The following is a 15,191-nucleotide window of genomic DNA, read 5'->3' as shown; positions in this document are numbered from 1 at the left end:
TTTCGCCCTCGCCCTCGGCGCCGGGAAAAAGCGCAGCGCTTCATGGCTCCGCCAGGGGGCAGGAGAGGTTACATTACACATAGAATATTTTAAAAAAGGAAAATCCCCAAACTTTCCCCCCAAATCTGTTCTTCCTCATGAAACCGAATCCTCCAGCTGCGGCGTCCCAGGCGCCCGCCCCTCGCCCGCCGCCTCCCCTGGCGCCCCTGCCCTCGCCCTGCGCTTTCCGCGCGCCTCGGACCTGCTGTCCCCCGCACCTCTGCCCCACCCCTTGCCCTGAAGATGAAGGTCTGGCTGCTGCTGGGTCTTCTGCTGGTGCACGAAGCGCTGGAGGACGGTGAGTTGATCCCGGACCCCCCCCCCGCGCCCCCAGCCTTCGTCGTCCTCCAGGTCTTCTAACTTTAGACCTTCCGAGGCCCAGCCCTGGAGCCACTCCCTACTCCGTGCACCTGCCCCCCCCCCCCAGGAGGGTCTCCTTACCACCCTCTCTCCACCTCCCCTCGGAGCCCCTGGGACGGTGGCAGCTGCTCTGACCCTTAGGATCCCCACCAGAAGCGCTCCTGCGCTCCTGGAAAGCTCTCGGCAGCCGGCAAACGGAACAACCCCAGGCAGCCCCTGGTCCAGCCCCCAGTGTCAACGTGTCTGTCTGGGAGCAGCGGATCGTTTCCACCTCCGCGCGGCGTTCACCCCGCTGCTCGTGAGGGCGGGTGCCACATAAACTGAGCCTTTTGCAAAATTCGAAGAGTCCTCCTCCCCCATCTGCAGTCCTAGATTCGTTTCATAAACCAGCGTGGGCTTGAATCCTGCGAGATGTGCCTAAGTCTTAGACCAGATATTTCTGGGTATCAGACCTTCTCCAAACGACTCAAAAACCCACAGCTGTTACACTTCTTATCGGATTGGAGGGGAGCAGATGAAGGACATGGATTTATGTACACCATATGGGGGCCCTTGTGCCGCTGAACTTTTTTGAATGTGTGCCTGTCCTGGGCCCACCCTGTTGTGTAGACTCACAACCACAGGGCCAGACTTTATTGTGCGTGTGTGTGTGTATTGTTGTATTTCTATGTCGATTATCTATATTTCTGTTGCCATTTAATTGTTTGGTTGGCTCCATTATTTTTCGATTGGTGTTATTCGTGCAGTATATTTTGCATCTGTTACATCCTGGTATCCTGAAATCTCCCTTGGAATTCTGCTCTGCAGTCACTATTTTTGCTGGTTTTGGTAGAAAAGCAGCTTTTGCTGTTATGCAACTTCCCGCTGAGGCCAGCTCACCCTGGCTCGCATCTTTCATCCACTACTCAGTCCTGACCAGTTCCTTTCTTTCCCATGAAACTAGAAGCATTGGCCAGAAAAAGACCACATTCTGGTTTGCAAAGTCCAAAATGGTTGTGGGACTTGAAGTTGAATGTGAGGCTCCTTAAGCCTAGAGCCTTGCTGGATAAAGTGTAGGCAATGCTTCTCCTGGGGAGGGGCGGGGAGGAACAGGTCCTCTTTGCCTAGAGAGCAGTTGGCCTGAGTTCGCGGTGTAAAATACAATATTAAATTGCTCCTGGCAGATCCTCATATGTGATCGCTGAAGTGGTGGAAATGTAGTATTTGGTATCACTTTTTGAATAGGGCAAGAGACGGTCAAACAAAATAATTTCAAGTGGCCCATTCGCTTGGTTACACAGTTCACCCAAGATGCCTGCCGCAGGGGCTCGGGGGGCAGCCTCAGCCTCTGCCTCCTGAATCTCTCCCAGCTAATGTGTGCCCAGACCATGATTACAAACAGCTGCCTGAATCAATTAGCATCTGTTTGTCAAACGTAATTTATACAAACGGTATAGATTTATGAGACAGAAAGTTAAACACAGACTGAATATTTTATAAGAAATGATAAATTTTAGATGTGATAATAGCACTGTGGCTTTGTTTTTAAAAGCAAAAAGTAAAATATATAGTATAAACTATTTGTGAATAAAATATTGAACACATAATTAGAAAAGTAAATCTGCTTCAGTAAAGTATAGAAGTTTTTCTAAGCCTATTAAGAATGTTTTCTCGGGTTTGAGTTAACATGTGGCTGGCTGGGACCAGGAACTGAGAGTGGCTTAGGTGGGGTGCCCTTCCAGTGCCAGCCCCTGATTAACAAGTCTGAATATGGTGCATTCCTGGGTCATCCCAAAGCACAAACTGCAGACACAGGCCCATGACTCAACTTCTCCCACTGCCTTTCAGTCTTTCCGCTCACTTCTAGGAGAGGTTTTCTAATAGTAAAAGAATTCCCTGTAAGCATATACTGGGTGTACATCTGCTCTAACCCAGCAAAGTTTGCCTGGCTTCATTCTAAAATGCTTTAAATTTTTAGAAGTAATGTTATCTCTTCTCATGAAGAGTGGGAGTTGGAAGGGCATGCCACTCCTGTGGCATGAAAGTGAGGCATGAAAACGGTTAACAGAAGGCCCAAGATGCCACTTAGAGCCAGACGTGGCTCACGGCACCTGATTTTCAGCATTTGTATGGAATACATGCCACTGTGTTTGTTGATACGGTGCTACCATTTTTACATAAAAGAGTACAACATCGCAGGTCCTTACCAGCTTTTGTTATCTACATATTTTTACCCAGTGTTGGGAGCAAATGATGAAGTATAAATATTGATTTGTTACTGCTGTTTTGTCAATCTCACGCCACACCCTTGATCAATACTAATTTGATCTTCAGTCTAACGTGGGCTTATTTTCGGTCCTGCGAAGGTTCCCTTTCTGGGGAAACTAAAGAGGTTCATTACGATGTGAGGGCAAAACAGCCTGATCTCTAAGAAGGTAAGGGGAGTGACACTGAAAATGAGTCTCTAACCAGCACTCGGTATCACTATTGTGACTCAATTTATTCCTTGGATAAAGGATAAAAATTAGTTCAGAAAACCTTATAATGAAAAAATTGTAAAAACTCTCATGGTTCACAAGTGCAAATAATCAATGTTTTGGAGCATTTAGGATCTTGGTCTGTACGTTTGACATACAAAATCATCTCTGATTCTTAGAGCTGCAAAAGAGAAAAGTTTAGGGGCGACAGAGAGACTGGGGCAGTGTGCCAGCCAGAGCAGTGAGAGAAGTTCTGAGGACTGATGGCTGTCCCTGTACAGGGTTATAAAGCCCTGCCCTTGCGGTGCTCTCATAGGAGAGGGCAGGTAAAAAGTAAAGGTAACATTTCAGGAACTGATAAGCGGCGTGAAAAATCAATAATCAGGATGTATTCGTTTCCTAGAACTGCTGTAACCAAGCACAAACTAAGATGCTACAAGTTCTTAGTTCTCACACAGTCCTGGCGGATAGGAGTCAAATCAAGGTGTCACTAGGGCCAAGCTGCTGCTGAGACCCTGGGCCGAATCCTTCCTTGCCTCTTTCTAGCTTTGGGGGGCGGCCGGCGATTCTCAGTGTCCCTTTACTTACAGCTGTATCTCCCCGATCTCTGCCTCTGTTGTCACTTGGCCATCTTCTCCCTCTGTGTGTGTCTTCATCTGGCCTTTTCCTCTGTGTGTGGGTCTCCGTATAAGGACACTGGCTTATTGGATTAGAGCCCACCCTAATGACATCATCTTTTTTTTAAAATTTTTATTGGAGTATAGTGTTTCTACTGCACAGCAAACTGAATCAGCTGTACATGTACATATAGCCCCCCTTTTTTGGATTTTCTTCCCGTTTAGATCACCACAGAACATTGAGTAGAGTTCCCTGTGCTATACAGTAGGTTCTCATTAGTATTAGTTCTCATACATAGAGTTCTCAATAGATACTATCTATTTTATACATAGTATCACTAGTGTATATATGTCAATCCCAATCTCCCAATTCATCCCACCCCCCCTTTCCCCCTTGGTATCCATACCTAATGACCTCATCTTAACTTGATTATGTCTGCAAAGCTCCTATTTCCAGATAAGGTTACATTCACCAGTTGCAGGGGTTAGGACTTCAGTGTATCTGTTTGGAGACACAGCTGAACCTATAAGATAGGGTAAGAGGATGGAGAGGGCTGCCTAGGGCAGTGTGCGTGGGGTTTGGATAGGAGGGTCAGAGGCCAGCTGAGAGGGAGGAAGCAGGTGCTGCTTGTCTGGAAGAAGAGCCACGAAGCCAAGGGCATGAGCTTCAAGGTGTCCTCGTGGTCACTGTGGCTGAAGGGGCATGAGAAGTGAGACGGGAGTTGGCAATGCCCTGTCAGGTGTGGGAAGACTTAGGGCTTTATTCTAAATTAGATGAAAGTCACTGGAGGGTCTCCAGCGGAGAAGCACCCATGGTCTAACTTATATTTTCAAAGGTAGGCGTGCTTAGGTAGAAGCCAGGAGCCTGCATAGGGGGCTCTTTTAATAGTCTAGGTGAAAGTGGTTGCAGTGGGTGTAGGGGGTAGAGCCTGGGTTCGGGGTCTATTTTGAGGGCAAAGCCAAGAGGGTTTGCTGCTGGATTGGATGTGGCTTTGTTAAGAAAGAAGAGAATCCTGTGTGACTCAGGTTTATGTTCTGAGCAACTGGGTGAATGGAGTTGCCATTTGCCGATAAAGGGACACCGGGGAAGGAGCTGATTTGAAAGGGCATCTAGGGCTTCCCTGGTGGCTCAGTGGTTGAGAGTCCGCCTGCCGATGCAGGGAACACGGGTTCGTGCCCCGGTCCGGGAAGATCCCACATGCCGCGGAGCAGCTGGGCCCCTGAGCCATGGCCGCTGAGCCTGCGCGTCCAGAGCCTGTGCTCCGCAACGGGAGAGGACACAACAGTGAGAGGCCCGCGTACCGCAAAAAAAAAAAAAGAAAGAAAGGGCATCTAGAGTTCAGTGTGGACACGTCCAATTTGAGATGCCCACTAGCCTTCCAAGTGACACTGAGTAAGCGACAGAATATTCAGATCTGGATTTAGAGGCAAAGTGAGGACAGGAACAAGGCAGCTCTCAGCGTATAAATGCCGTTAGTGCCAAGGGGACTGGTGAGGCCACTTAGAGACTGAGGAGTTGCAAGGATTCAGCCCTTTGGACTCAGGCAGGAAAGGAAGATGAGGAAGGCTGCCTAACGGACCGAGAACCAAGACAGTACCATGTCCTGGAAGCCAAGCGAATAAAGTGTTTCAAGAGAGAGTGGTCATTTTGCAGTATATATAAATATGGGATCATTACGTTGTTCACCTGAAACTAATATGTTAGTTGCGCTGTCAGTTACAGCTCAAAAAAAAGCTCCATGAACTGTGTTCTGACGGATGCTTAGAAAAAAAAAAAGTATCAATCTAAGGTCTTTATCCTGAAATAGAAGTATCTAATCTTAGAAGCTGCTCTCATAAGAAAATGATACTTTAAGCAATGGTATCAAGGGTATTTTGGAGTGGGGTTCCAGAACGGGTAGGGAAAAGAGGCTCTCATCATTCTACATTTTTACCTCCCGACTGTCATTGCTTTCTCAACTTCTCGTATTTGTTCTTGGAAAAGTATATGTGTTCCTATGGGGTGTTTCATGAGGCATGGAAAAACGAGAGTGGGGTGTCCCAGTTTATACAACTGGTTAGGGGAACCCCTGAGCTACCCAGCAAATTTCTAGTGTGGATATTTAGATGCTGCTCTCAGGTCAGACCTTTCCCCTTAACTGCCCATGGAGAGAAAAAAGCGAACCGCTTCAGATCTTTGATGTGGATGGCTGTGTTTACAGGGAATCCGTATCTAAGCAGCTGTCAGTGATTCTTCTAATGAATTTATTTTCTCCTCCCACGCAGTCTGATAGAATTAGAGAGGTTAATAGTCAGGTCACCTGTATTGAATAAGCTTTGATTGCAGTCAATCCTCAGCTGATGCTGAAGAATTAGTCCGTTGCCCTATGCACTTCTGGTTGTGCAGCATTTACTCATTCATTTTGGAGATGTTTTTTGACCAGCATCTCTTCACTTGGGGATTGTAATGTATGCCTTGGAAAAGCATCTCCAGCCCTTCCAGGAAGGTTGTGCCCTCATCCCAGGCATCAAGTTCTGTTTGACTTGGAACTCCTTGTCAAAGCCCGTGACCTACCAAACAAAGAAACCTCTTAGATAACGGTGCTGTGCCTGAGATTCATGCAGATAAAGTGAAAATGCTGATCTTGAGTGAATTGAAAGCCACAAGACGAACCAGAAGAGACGCTAGATCTGGTTTTTCACTGTCGCCTTAGTAACCTTGGGTGAGCTACTTGGCATCTGTGGTCTCAATTTTTCACCTGTAAATTAGGAAAAATAACGAGCTGCTTTACCTCCATCACAAGTTTATCATGGAGATCACCCTGAGACTTTACGAGACAACCACAAAACAAGCAGCACCTCGCTTGCTCTTACTTACTGAGGGTCAGACACTGGTCTCAGCATTTTAAACATATTAACTCGTTTAATCCCCACAGCAATCCATGAGATAGTCATTATTACCATATAATTCTCAATCTACAGATGAGGAAAGTAAGAGAGAGGGTAACTTCCCAAGGTCACACAGTAAGTCAACAATGACTTCAGGACCTAAAGTCTGTAATGACATTTAATGGTTTGTGACTTTTGTCATTTATTTCTCTAAAATATACTGGGCCATAATCTCAAAAATGCAATGGTGATGGACTTTCACTTTTGTATATCTACATTGTGAATGCTTAAATTTTTTTAGGCCTTTGGAAAATAACTAATTTACTTAGTTAGCCTGAAGAGTCATTCTTTGAAAAAGATAGACATGGGATTGCGGAGTCGCTCAGTCCTAGGACTTGTCCGTGGGACCACTGGTCCGGCTCCTTGGACTGTGTGTCGCCACTGTTAAACCATGGACCAGTTCCATGGCCAGGCAGCTGGACCGACTGATGGGCCTATTTGGTCAAAAGGTCAAATGATTTTTCAGGGATGATAACACATTTGAAGGCGTAATACCCATAACTAGTTAATCCAATATTGCTGAGTAGCATCACCACACGGGATCTGAGAGCTTAGAATCAGGGAAACTGCGTGGGCTGCCTAAATTCCCTAGGATTTACAAACTGTTGTTGTCATTTCCAATAGCTTGAATTCCTGTTCATGATGAAGAAAAAACGCCAAATTAGACATCAATCCAGAGGTCCATGACTCTCACAGGCATAGTTTTTTTTTTTTTTTTCTTAGTATGTGGGCCTCTCACTGTTGTGGCTTCTCCCGTGGCAGAGGCGCAGGCTCCGGACGCGCAGGCTCAGCGGCCATGGCTCACGGGCCCAGCCGCTCCGCGGCTTGTGGGATCTTCCTGGACCGGGGCACGAACCCGTGTCCCCTGCATGGGCAGGCAGACTCTCAACCACTGTGCCACCAGGGAAGCCCTCACAGGCATAGTTTGACCGAAATGCTTGCAGGGCACAGATGACTTGGACGGCATCATGGTAGGCTTTTAATTTCTGCCTTAAGAAAGAGACAGTGACTTTTACCTATTGTAGCAGTGAGGCTTATGCTGCACAATCGATGTTGCTGATTAGAATATTTCTGTGGGTCTAATGTGTCCCCAGTGATTACAGTGCTCTTCCTTCTGGGAGGTTGCGGAAATGTGTGCATGGGCACCCCTGCCCACCCCCATCTGTCATTAGAACGCTGGGCACAAATAAACCAAATGTGCAGGGTCTGGGGAAGTCTTGACAAGCAGCAGGTATTGGGACTCGCCTTGGAGGCTAGGGCTCAAGGGCACAGTCCCGCTCCCCAGAAGGACTGAGAAGGCTCAGCAGGGCCCGTGACCCAGAGGAACCAGAGTAGAGGAAGGGTGGGAGATAAGAAGAGACACAGGGGCTTCCCTGGTGGTGCAGTGGTTGGGAGTCCGCCTGCCGATGCAGGGGACACGGGTTCGTGCCCCGGTCCGGGAGGATCCCACGTGCCACGGAGCGGCTGGGCCCGTGAGCCATGGCCGCTGAGCCTGCGCGTCCGGAGCCTGTGCTCCGCAGCGGGAGAGGCCACGACAGTGAGAGACCCGCGTACCGCAAAAAAAAAAAAAAAAAAAAAAAAGAAGAGACTCAGACCCCGGGAAAGGAGAGGTCACAGATGGACCTGGAGTCATGGAAAGGCTTGCGGGGCTCAGGCGCGACGCAGCCACACCCAAAGAAGGCCACGAGCCAAGGACTTGGTGTTGATACTGAGCTCACAGTGGGGTTGGTTCCAGAGTCTGAGCAGGGCTGAACCAAGAGTGGAGGCCAAATGGCTCCTGTTTCAAAGGGCAACACTCCGAAGAAGCCAAGTTCATCATTACACAGTTGAGTCCACGTCAGCTGAGTTTTGGGACAAATCATCAGACTGTGGCTCCATGAAGTGCTCACCAACTGCACACGCACCAGTGAACAGCCCAGATCAAGACACAACGGTCCTGGCAGCCCCTCTCCTGTCCCCTCCTGGTCATCCCCAACCCTCGCAGGAAAGCCACCGCCTGACTCCTCACCTCAGAGATTCAGACCTGAAGTTTCTAAAAAATCAAGTTTCTAACATTTATAAATCCGGAAACCTGCATTTCTGCCATCCTGGGAGAAATCAGATCCTGGAACCCTGGACACTCGCTCCCTCCAGGCAGCTGTCCCTTCGGGAGGGCGTGGCCTCTCCAGGCCCACCTGGCTCACCTCATTTTGTCACCAGCCTGGTCTGTGGTTGCACAGAGCTTGCAACACTTGCCTTTTTCTGTCTCTTAATCCCAATTTCAGTGTCTCTGTACTCTTGACCATCCAAGCCCTTTATACATCAAGGTAACATTAGATAAATAAATACGAACATCAAAGAGGGAAAAGAATTTTCTCCTGATTTATCATATTTCTCCATTTTATACAAATGCCCTGTAATTCCCTCAACTGGCCAAGGTTTGTGTAGTTATCTATTCAAAATATCTACAGGCTGTTGATCCTCATGTAGTGAAATGGGGGTCAGGAGACCTGAGTTTTACTTTTACATCCTGTCACTAGCCAGCTTTGTGCAATTTAACTTTTAAGGCCTCCTTTATTATTTTTTAAAATGTATAACATGAGGACCTTAAACAATCTCTCAGGATCTTGTAAGTTTGGACGTTTTATAATTCTGTGGGCTTATAGCAAGGTCACCTTGGAGCTGATGCAGACAGTGGGGCAAATGAATTGCTAAGTCTCCTTCTCTTTGCTGGGTGGATACAGCATATGGCCGTGCGGGCTGGGTGGACAGCTGAGATTTCTGGAACCCAGAGGTATTCCAAGGGCAGGGCAGCATTGTCTGTAGAGAAGGGAAAAACAGCGGTAAGAAAATGGACTTAAAGGTCATCAGTTCTTACCACCATTTGCCAGCAATTCTCAACAATGTTGGTGATGAAATACTCCTCCCCCCAGTGTATTTTGTTGGCTGAATTCTAAACCTTTGCTAAAGTTACCATTGAGTTTTAATAATGTATATGTATGCTTTAAATGAACACAGGGTTAGTACTTATTTCTTACTGAGCCTTGTATTCTCCATGGATGTTGTCCGCCCTGACACACACAGGCACCACAGTACGTACTCATTTGGGAGAAAGTTTGTGATGGTTTGAAATCTTCTGAGTGTGCTTGCAGTGTAGTCTGTGTCTCCACTCCCTGGAGACTACATATTCCTGGGTTTAAACAATTGGTTCAAAATGAACAAAGACAGCACTGAGATGGCAAGGACCAGAAACAGACCTCGAGAGGCTTCAGGTCCACCATTCTGGGTACCACCTTAGAGCTGGTGAGACTGAGTGTGAACCACAAGAAAAATTCAGTTACTAATTGGTTTAAAGCTAAAGAATGAACCAAGAAAATAATGATTATTCCTGAAAATAACTTTGACATAGGAGGAGAGGGATATTAAAAACGATCTGTTTCAGGGGTTGAAGACTCTGGGTATGTTAACCACCAAAGTCCATTGTTCTCTCCTCATGTTTGTACCAGTTACGGGTCAACATCCTCCCAAGAACAAGCATCCAAAGGAGCCCGGAGAGAACAGAATCAAGCCTACTAACAAAAAGGTGAAACCCAAAATTCCTAAAATAAAGGACAGGGACGCCGCTGATGCAACACCAAAGACACAGTCTATAATGATGCAAATGACAGATAAAGGTCGCTTTCAGAAACCCGCTGCAACCCTGAGTCTGATGGCAGGGCAAACTCTAGAGCTTCGATGTAAAGGGAGTAAGATCAGATGGAGCTATCCCGCCTACCTTGACACCTTTAAGGACACCCGCCTCAGGTAAGCCTTTCCTTTTACTTGTGTTGGCTCAAGGATTTGGTTTCGTACCTTTGCTTAATATCACATTGTGTCTGACATCTACCGTTTTACTCTAGCAGATTATAAAAATGGAAGCTCATTGAGCAAAAGCCATTGGTTTTATTGCTTCACCCAGTTAAAAAAAAATTATTGCAAATCCTACCAACATTGTTGAAACAGTGAACTCTTGAAGGAAGCCGTATGACAGCCGTAATTAAAACTGTGAGGTATAGAGGTAGAGATTTAAGAATTCATACTGTTAAAAATAATGGACTCAATGCTTTGTCATTTTTTAAGTAATTGTAATGAAAACTGACTAATGGGAGATTCCTATGAGCAAGTTGACCAGAGGTGAATTGCTTTTGACCTTTTCAACTTCTTCTGATTTATTTTTACTTTTCCAAGTATATGGTTTTTATATTCAGAGGCATCCGTTGGTAAGAAGGCTAAAGATTTCTCATGTTTGAATGAGTACCTTCAGGAAAAGTGGTTAAGATGATTATGAAAACTATGAAAGGCAAGGAAGCAGAGCATGTTTTAGAGGGTGCCAGAAACGGCCTATGGCGTTAGGGGGTGTTTTTCTGCGTATCTTTGGGGAAGCCCCCTAAACTCCCTCCCTCAATTTCCTTTGGCAAAGAATGAAGGGGATTGGTCTGTGTGCTTCCTAAGTTTCTTTCTAGACCTTTCTTCTTATGAAAGGTCAGGATATTCTTCATATGATTCAGGATAGAGAAACAGCGGAGCTCGTCTGTTTGGGATGATTGGAATGGGGAGAAGAAAGAATGTGGCTCTCAGGCATCCATCCCAAATGCTGCATGTTCAAAAGAGATTCCTATTTCCGCACACACTCCACCTGCTTGGGTCTTCATCTCCCTCAAGGACACCACCATCCACTCAGCTGCTCAGCCTGAAAACCGGGGTGCATCCTTGCCTCTTCCTCTCTCCCTCACTCCCCACATCCAATCAGTCACCAAGTTCAGTCACTTCAATTTCCCTTCCTTCCATTTTTATTGAAGTAGAGTTGATTTACAATGTTGTGCCACTCTCTGCTGTACAGTAAATTGACTCAGTTATACACATAGAGACATTCTTTTTAAAAATTCTTTTCCATTATGGTTTATCCCAAGAGATTGGATATAGTTTCCTGTGCTATACAGTAGGACCTTGTTGTTTATCCATTCTAAATGTAATAGTTTGCACCTACCAACCCCAAACTCCCAGTCCATCCCTCTCTCTCCCCCCTCCCTGTTGGCAACCCTAAGTCTGATCTCTATGTCTGTGAGTCTGTTTGTTTTGTAGATAGGTTCATTTGTGCCATATTTTAGATTCCACATATAAGTGATATCATATGGTATTTGTCTTTCTCTTTCTGACTTACTTCACTTAGTATGATCTCTAGTTGCATCCATGTTGCTACAAATGGCATTACTTCATTTTTTATGGCTGAGCAATATTCCATTGTATGTATGTACCACATTTTCTTTATCCATTCATCTGTCGATAAGCATTTAGGTTGTTTCCATGTTTTGACTATTGTGAATAGTGCTGCTATGAACATAGGGGTGCATGTATTTTTTGAGTTGTAGTTTTGTCCAGGTACATGCCCTGGAGTGGGATTGCTGGATCATATGATAATTCTATTTTTAGTTTTCTGAGGAACCTCCATACTGTTTTCCATAGTGGCTGCACTAACATTCCCACCAACAATGTAGGAGGGTTCCCTTTTCTCCACGCACCCTCCAGCATTTGTTATTTGTAGACTTTTTAATGACAGCCATTCTGACCGGTGTGAGGTGATATCCCATTGTAGGTTTTTTTTTTAACATCTTTATTGGAGTATAATTGCTTTACAACGGTGTTGTTAGTTTCTGCTTTATAACAAAGTGAATCAGCTATACATATACACATATCCCCATATCTCCTCCCTCTTGCGTCTCTCTCCCACCCTCCCTATCCCACCCCTCTACGTGGTCATAAAGCACTGAGCTGATCTCCCTGTGCTATGCAGCTGCTTCCCACTAGCTATCTATTTTACATTTGGTAGTATATATAAGTTTATGCCCATTGTAGTTTTGATTTGCATTTCCCTAATAATTAGTGATGTTGAGCATCTTTTCACGTGCCTACTGGCCATCTGTATGTCTTCTTTGGAGAAATGTCTACTGTCTTCTGCTCATTTTTCAGTTGGGTTGTTTGGTTTTTTTGCTGTTGAGTTGTGTGACCTGCTTGTATATTTTGGAGATTAAGCCCTTGTTAGTCACATCACTTGCAAATATTTTCTTCCACTCTGTAGGTTGGCTTTTCTTTTCTTTTTTTTTAATGATTTCCTTTGCTGTGCAAAAGCTCATGTTTGATTAGGTCCCGTTTGTTTATTTTTCTTTTTATTTATATTGCCTTGGGAGGCTGACCTAAGAAAACATTTGTACAATTTATATCAGAGAATGTTTTGCCTATGTTCTCTTCTAGGAGTTTTATGGTGTCATCTTATGTGTAAGTGTTTATACCATTTTGAGTTTATTTTTCTGCATGGTGTGAAGGTGTGTTCTAACTTAATTGATACACATGCAGCTGTCCAACCTTCCCAGCACCACTTACTGAAGAGACTATCTTTTTCCCATTTTATACTCTTGCCTCCTTTGCTGAAGATTAATTGACCATACGTGTGTGGGTTTTTTTCTGGGCTCTCTGTTCTTTTCCATTGATCTGTATGTCTGTTTTTGTACCAATACCACGCTGTTTTGATTACTGTAGATTTGTAGTATTGTCTGAAGTCTGGGAGACTTATGCCTCCTGCTTTTTTTTCCCCTTAGGATTGTTTTGTCAATTCTGGATCTTTTATGGTTCCATATAAATTTTTGGATTATTCTAGTTCTGTGAAAAATGCATGGGTAATTTGATGGGGATCACATTAAATCTGTAGATTGCTTTGTGTAGTATTCCTATTTTAACAATATCAATTCTTCCAATCCAAGAGAATGGGATATCTTTCCATTTCTTTGAAACCTCTTTAATTTCCTTTATTAATGTCTTATAGTTCTCAGTCTTTCACTTCCTTGGTCAGGTTAATTCCTAGGTATTTTATTTTTGTGTGTGTATGATTTTAAAAGGTATTGTTTTTTTACATTCCCTTTCTGACATTTCATAGTTAGTGTAAAGAAATGCAACCGATTTCCGAATGTTAATCTTGTATCCTGATACTTTGCTGAATTCATTTATTAGGTCTAGCAGTTTTTGTGTGGAGTCCTTAGGGTTTTCTGTGTATAATATCATGTCATCTGCATATGGTGACAATTTTACCTCTTCCCTTTCAATTTGGATAGCTTTTATTTCTTTTTCTTGTCTGATTGCTGTGTTGAATAGAAGTGGTGAGAGTGGGCATCCTTGTCTTGTTCCAGATTTTAGCAGGAAGGCTTTCAGCTTTTCACCATTGAGTACTATATTGGCTGTGGGTTTGTCATAAATGGCTTTTATTATGTTGTGGTATGTTCCCTCTATACCCACTTTGGTGTGAGATTTTTTTTTTTTATTAAGAATAGATGTTGGGGCTTCCCTGGTGGAGCAGTGGTTGAGAGTCTGCCTGCCGACGTAGGGGGCACAGGTTCATGCCCCGGTCCAGGAAGATTCCACATGCCGTGGAGCAGCTAGGCCCGTGAGCCATGGCCGCTAAGCCTGCGCGTCCGGAGCCTGTGCTCCGCAATGGGAGAGGCCACAACAGTGAGAGGCCTGCGTACTGCAAAAAAAAAAAAAAAAAAAAGATGTTGAATTTTGTCAAATGGTTTTTCTGCATCTATTGAGACGATCATGTGGTTTTTGACTTTTCTTTTGTTAATATGGTGTATTACATCGATTGATTTGTGTATGTTGAACCATCCTTGTGAACTTGGGATGAATCCCGCTTAGTTGTGATGTATGATCTTTTCTATGTGTTGTTGGATTTGATTTGCTAATATTTTGTTGAGAATTTTTGCATCTATATTCATCAAAGATATTGACCTGTAATTTTCTTTTTTGGTGGTATCTTTATCTGGTTTTGGTATCAGGGTGATGATGTTTTCATAAAATGTCTTTGGGAGTGTTCCATCCTCTTCAGTCTTTTGGAAGAGTTTGAGAAGAATTGGGATGAGTTCTTTGTATTTGTGTGTGTGTGTATTTTTTGTAGAATTCACCTGTGAAGCCATCTAGTCCTGGACTTTTGTATGTAGGGAGTTTTTTTTTATTATTACACATTCCATTTCACTTACAGTGATTGCTCTGTTCAAATTATCTATTTCTTCTTGATTAAATTTGGGTGGGCTGTATATTTCTAGGAAGTTGTCCATTTCTTCTAGATTGTCAAATTTGTTGGCATATAATTGTTCGTAGTATTCTCTTAAGGTTTTTTGTATTTCTGCAGTATCAGTTGAGATTTCTCCTTTTTCATTTCTGATTTTGTTTATTTGGGTTCTCTCTCTTTTCTTCTTGGTGAGCCTGGCCAGAGGTTTGTCAATTTTGTTTATTACCCTTTCAAAAAACCAGCTCTTATTTTTATTGATTTTTTTCTATTTTTTTTTTAATCTCTATTTTGTTTATTTCCTCCCTGCTCTTTATTACTTCTTTCCTTCTGCTGACTTTAGGTTTTGTTTGTTCTTTTTCTAATTCTTTTAAGTAGTAGTTTAGGTTGTTTATTTGAGATTTTTCTTGTTTTTTGAAGGCCTGTATCACTGTGAACTTCCCTCTAAGAACTGCTTTTGCTGCATCCATAGATTTTTTTTAAGATTTATTTTATTATTTATTTATTTAATTAATTTATTTTTGGCTGTGCTGGGTCTTAGTTGTGACACGCGAGATCTTTCATTGAGGTTTGAGGGCTCTTCGTTGCAGCATGTGGGCTTCTCTCTAGTTGTGGCATGCAGGTTTTTCTCTTCTCTAGTTGTGGCAAGCAGGCTCCAGGGCATGTGGGCTCTGTAGTTGTGGCATGCAGGTTCCAGAGTGCATGGGCTCTGTAGTTTGT

The 15,191-nt window shown here is 44.1% G+C and overlaps 1 protein-coding gene across 1 annotated transcript in view; it reads left to right on the top strand.

Annotated features, from left to right (window-relative positions):
* Positions 1–202: 202 nt before the first annotated feature.
* PDGFRL (platelet derived growth factor receptor like) overlaps positions 203–15,191 on the top strand; it is a 47,671-nt gene continuing 32,682 nt past the window's right edge. The window contains exons 1-2 of the mRNA XM_030831826.3: positions 203–337; positions 9,886–10,183. Coding sequence (XP_030687686.1) covers positions 283–337; positions 9,886–10,183 — 353 coding nt within the window. The 5' untranslated portion in view covers positions 203–282. The remainder of the gene's footprint in view (positions 338–9,885; positions 10,184–15,191) is intronic.

This window comes from Globicephala melas, chromosome 21, assembly GCF_963455315.2.
Source record: "Globicephala melas chromosome 21, mGloMel1.2, whole genome shotgun sequence".
NCBI classification, from domain to species: domain Eukaryota; kingdom Metazoa; phylum Chordata; class Mammalia; order Artiodactyla; family Delphinidae; genus Globicephala; species Globicephala melas.
This window is presented reverse-complemented; position numbering and strand designations above follow the sequence as displayed.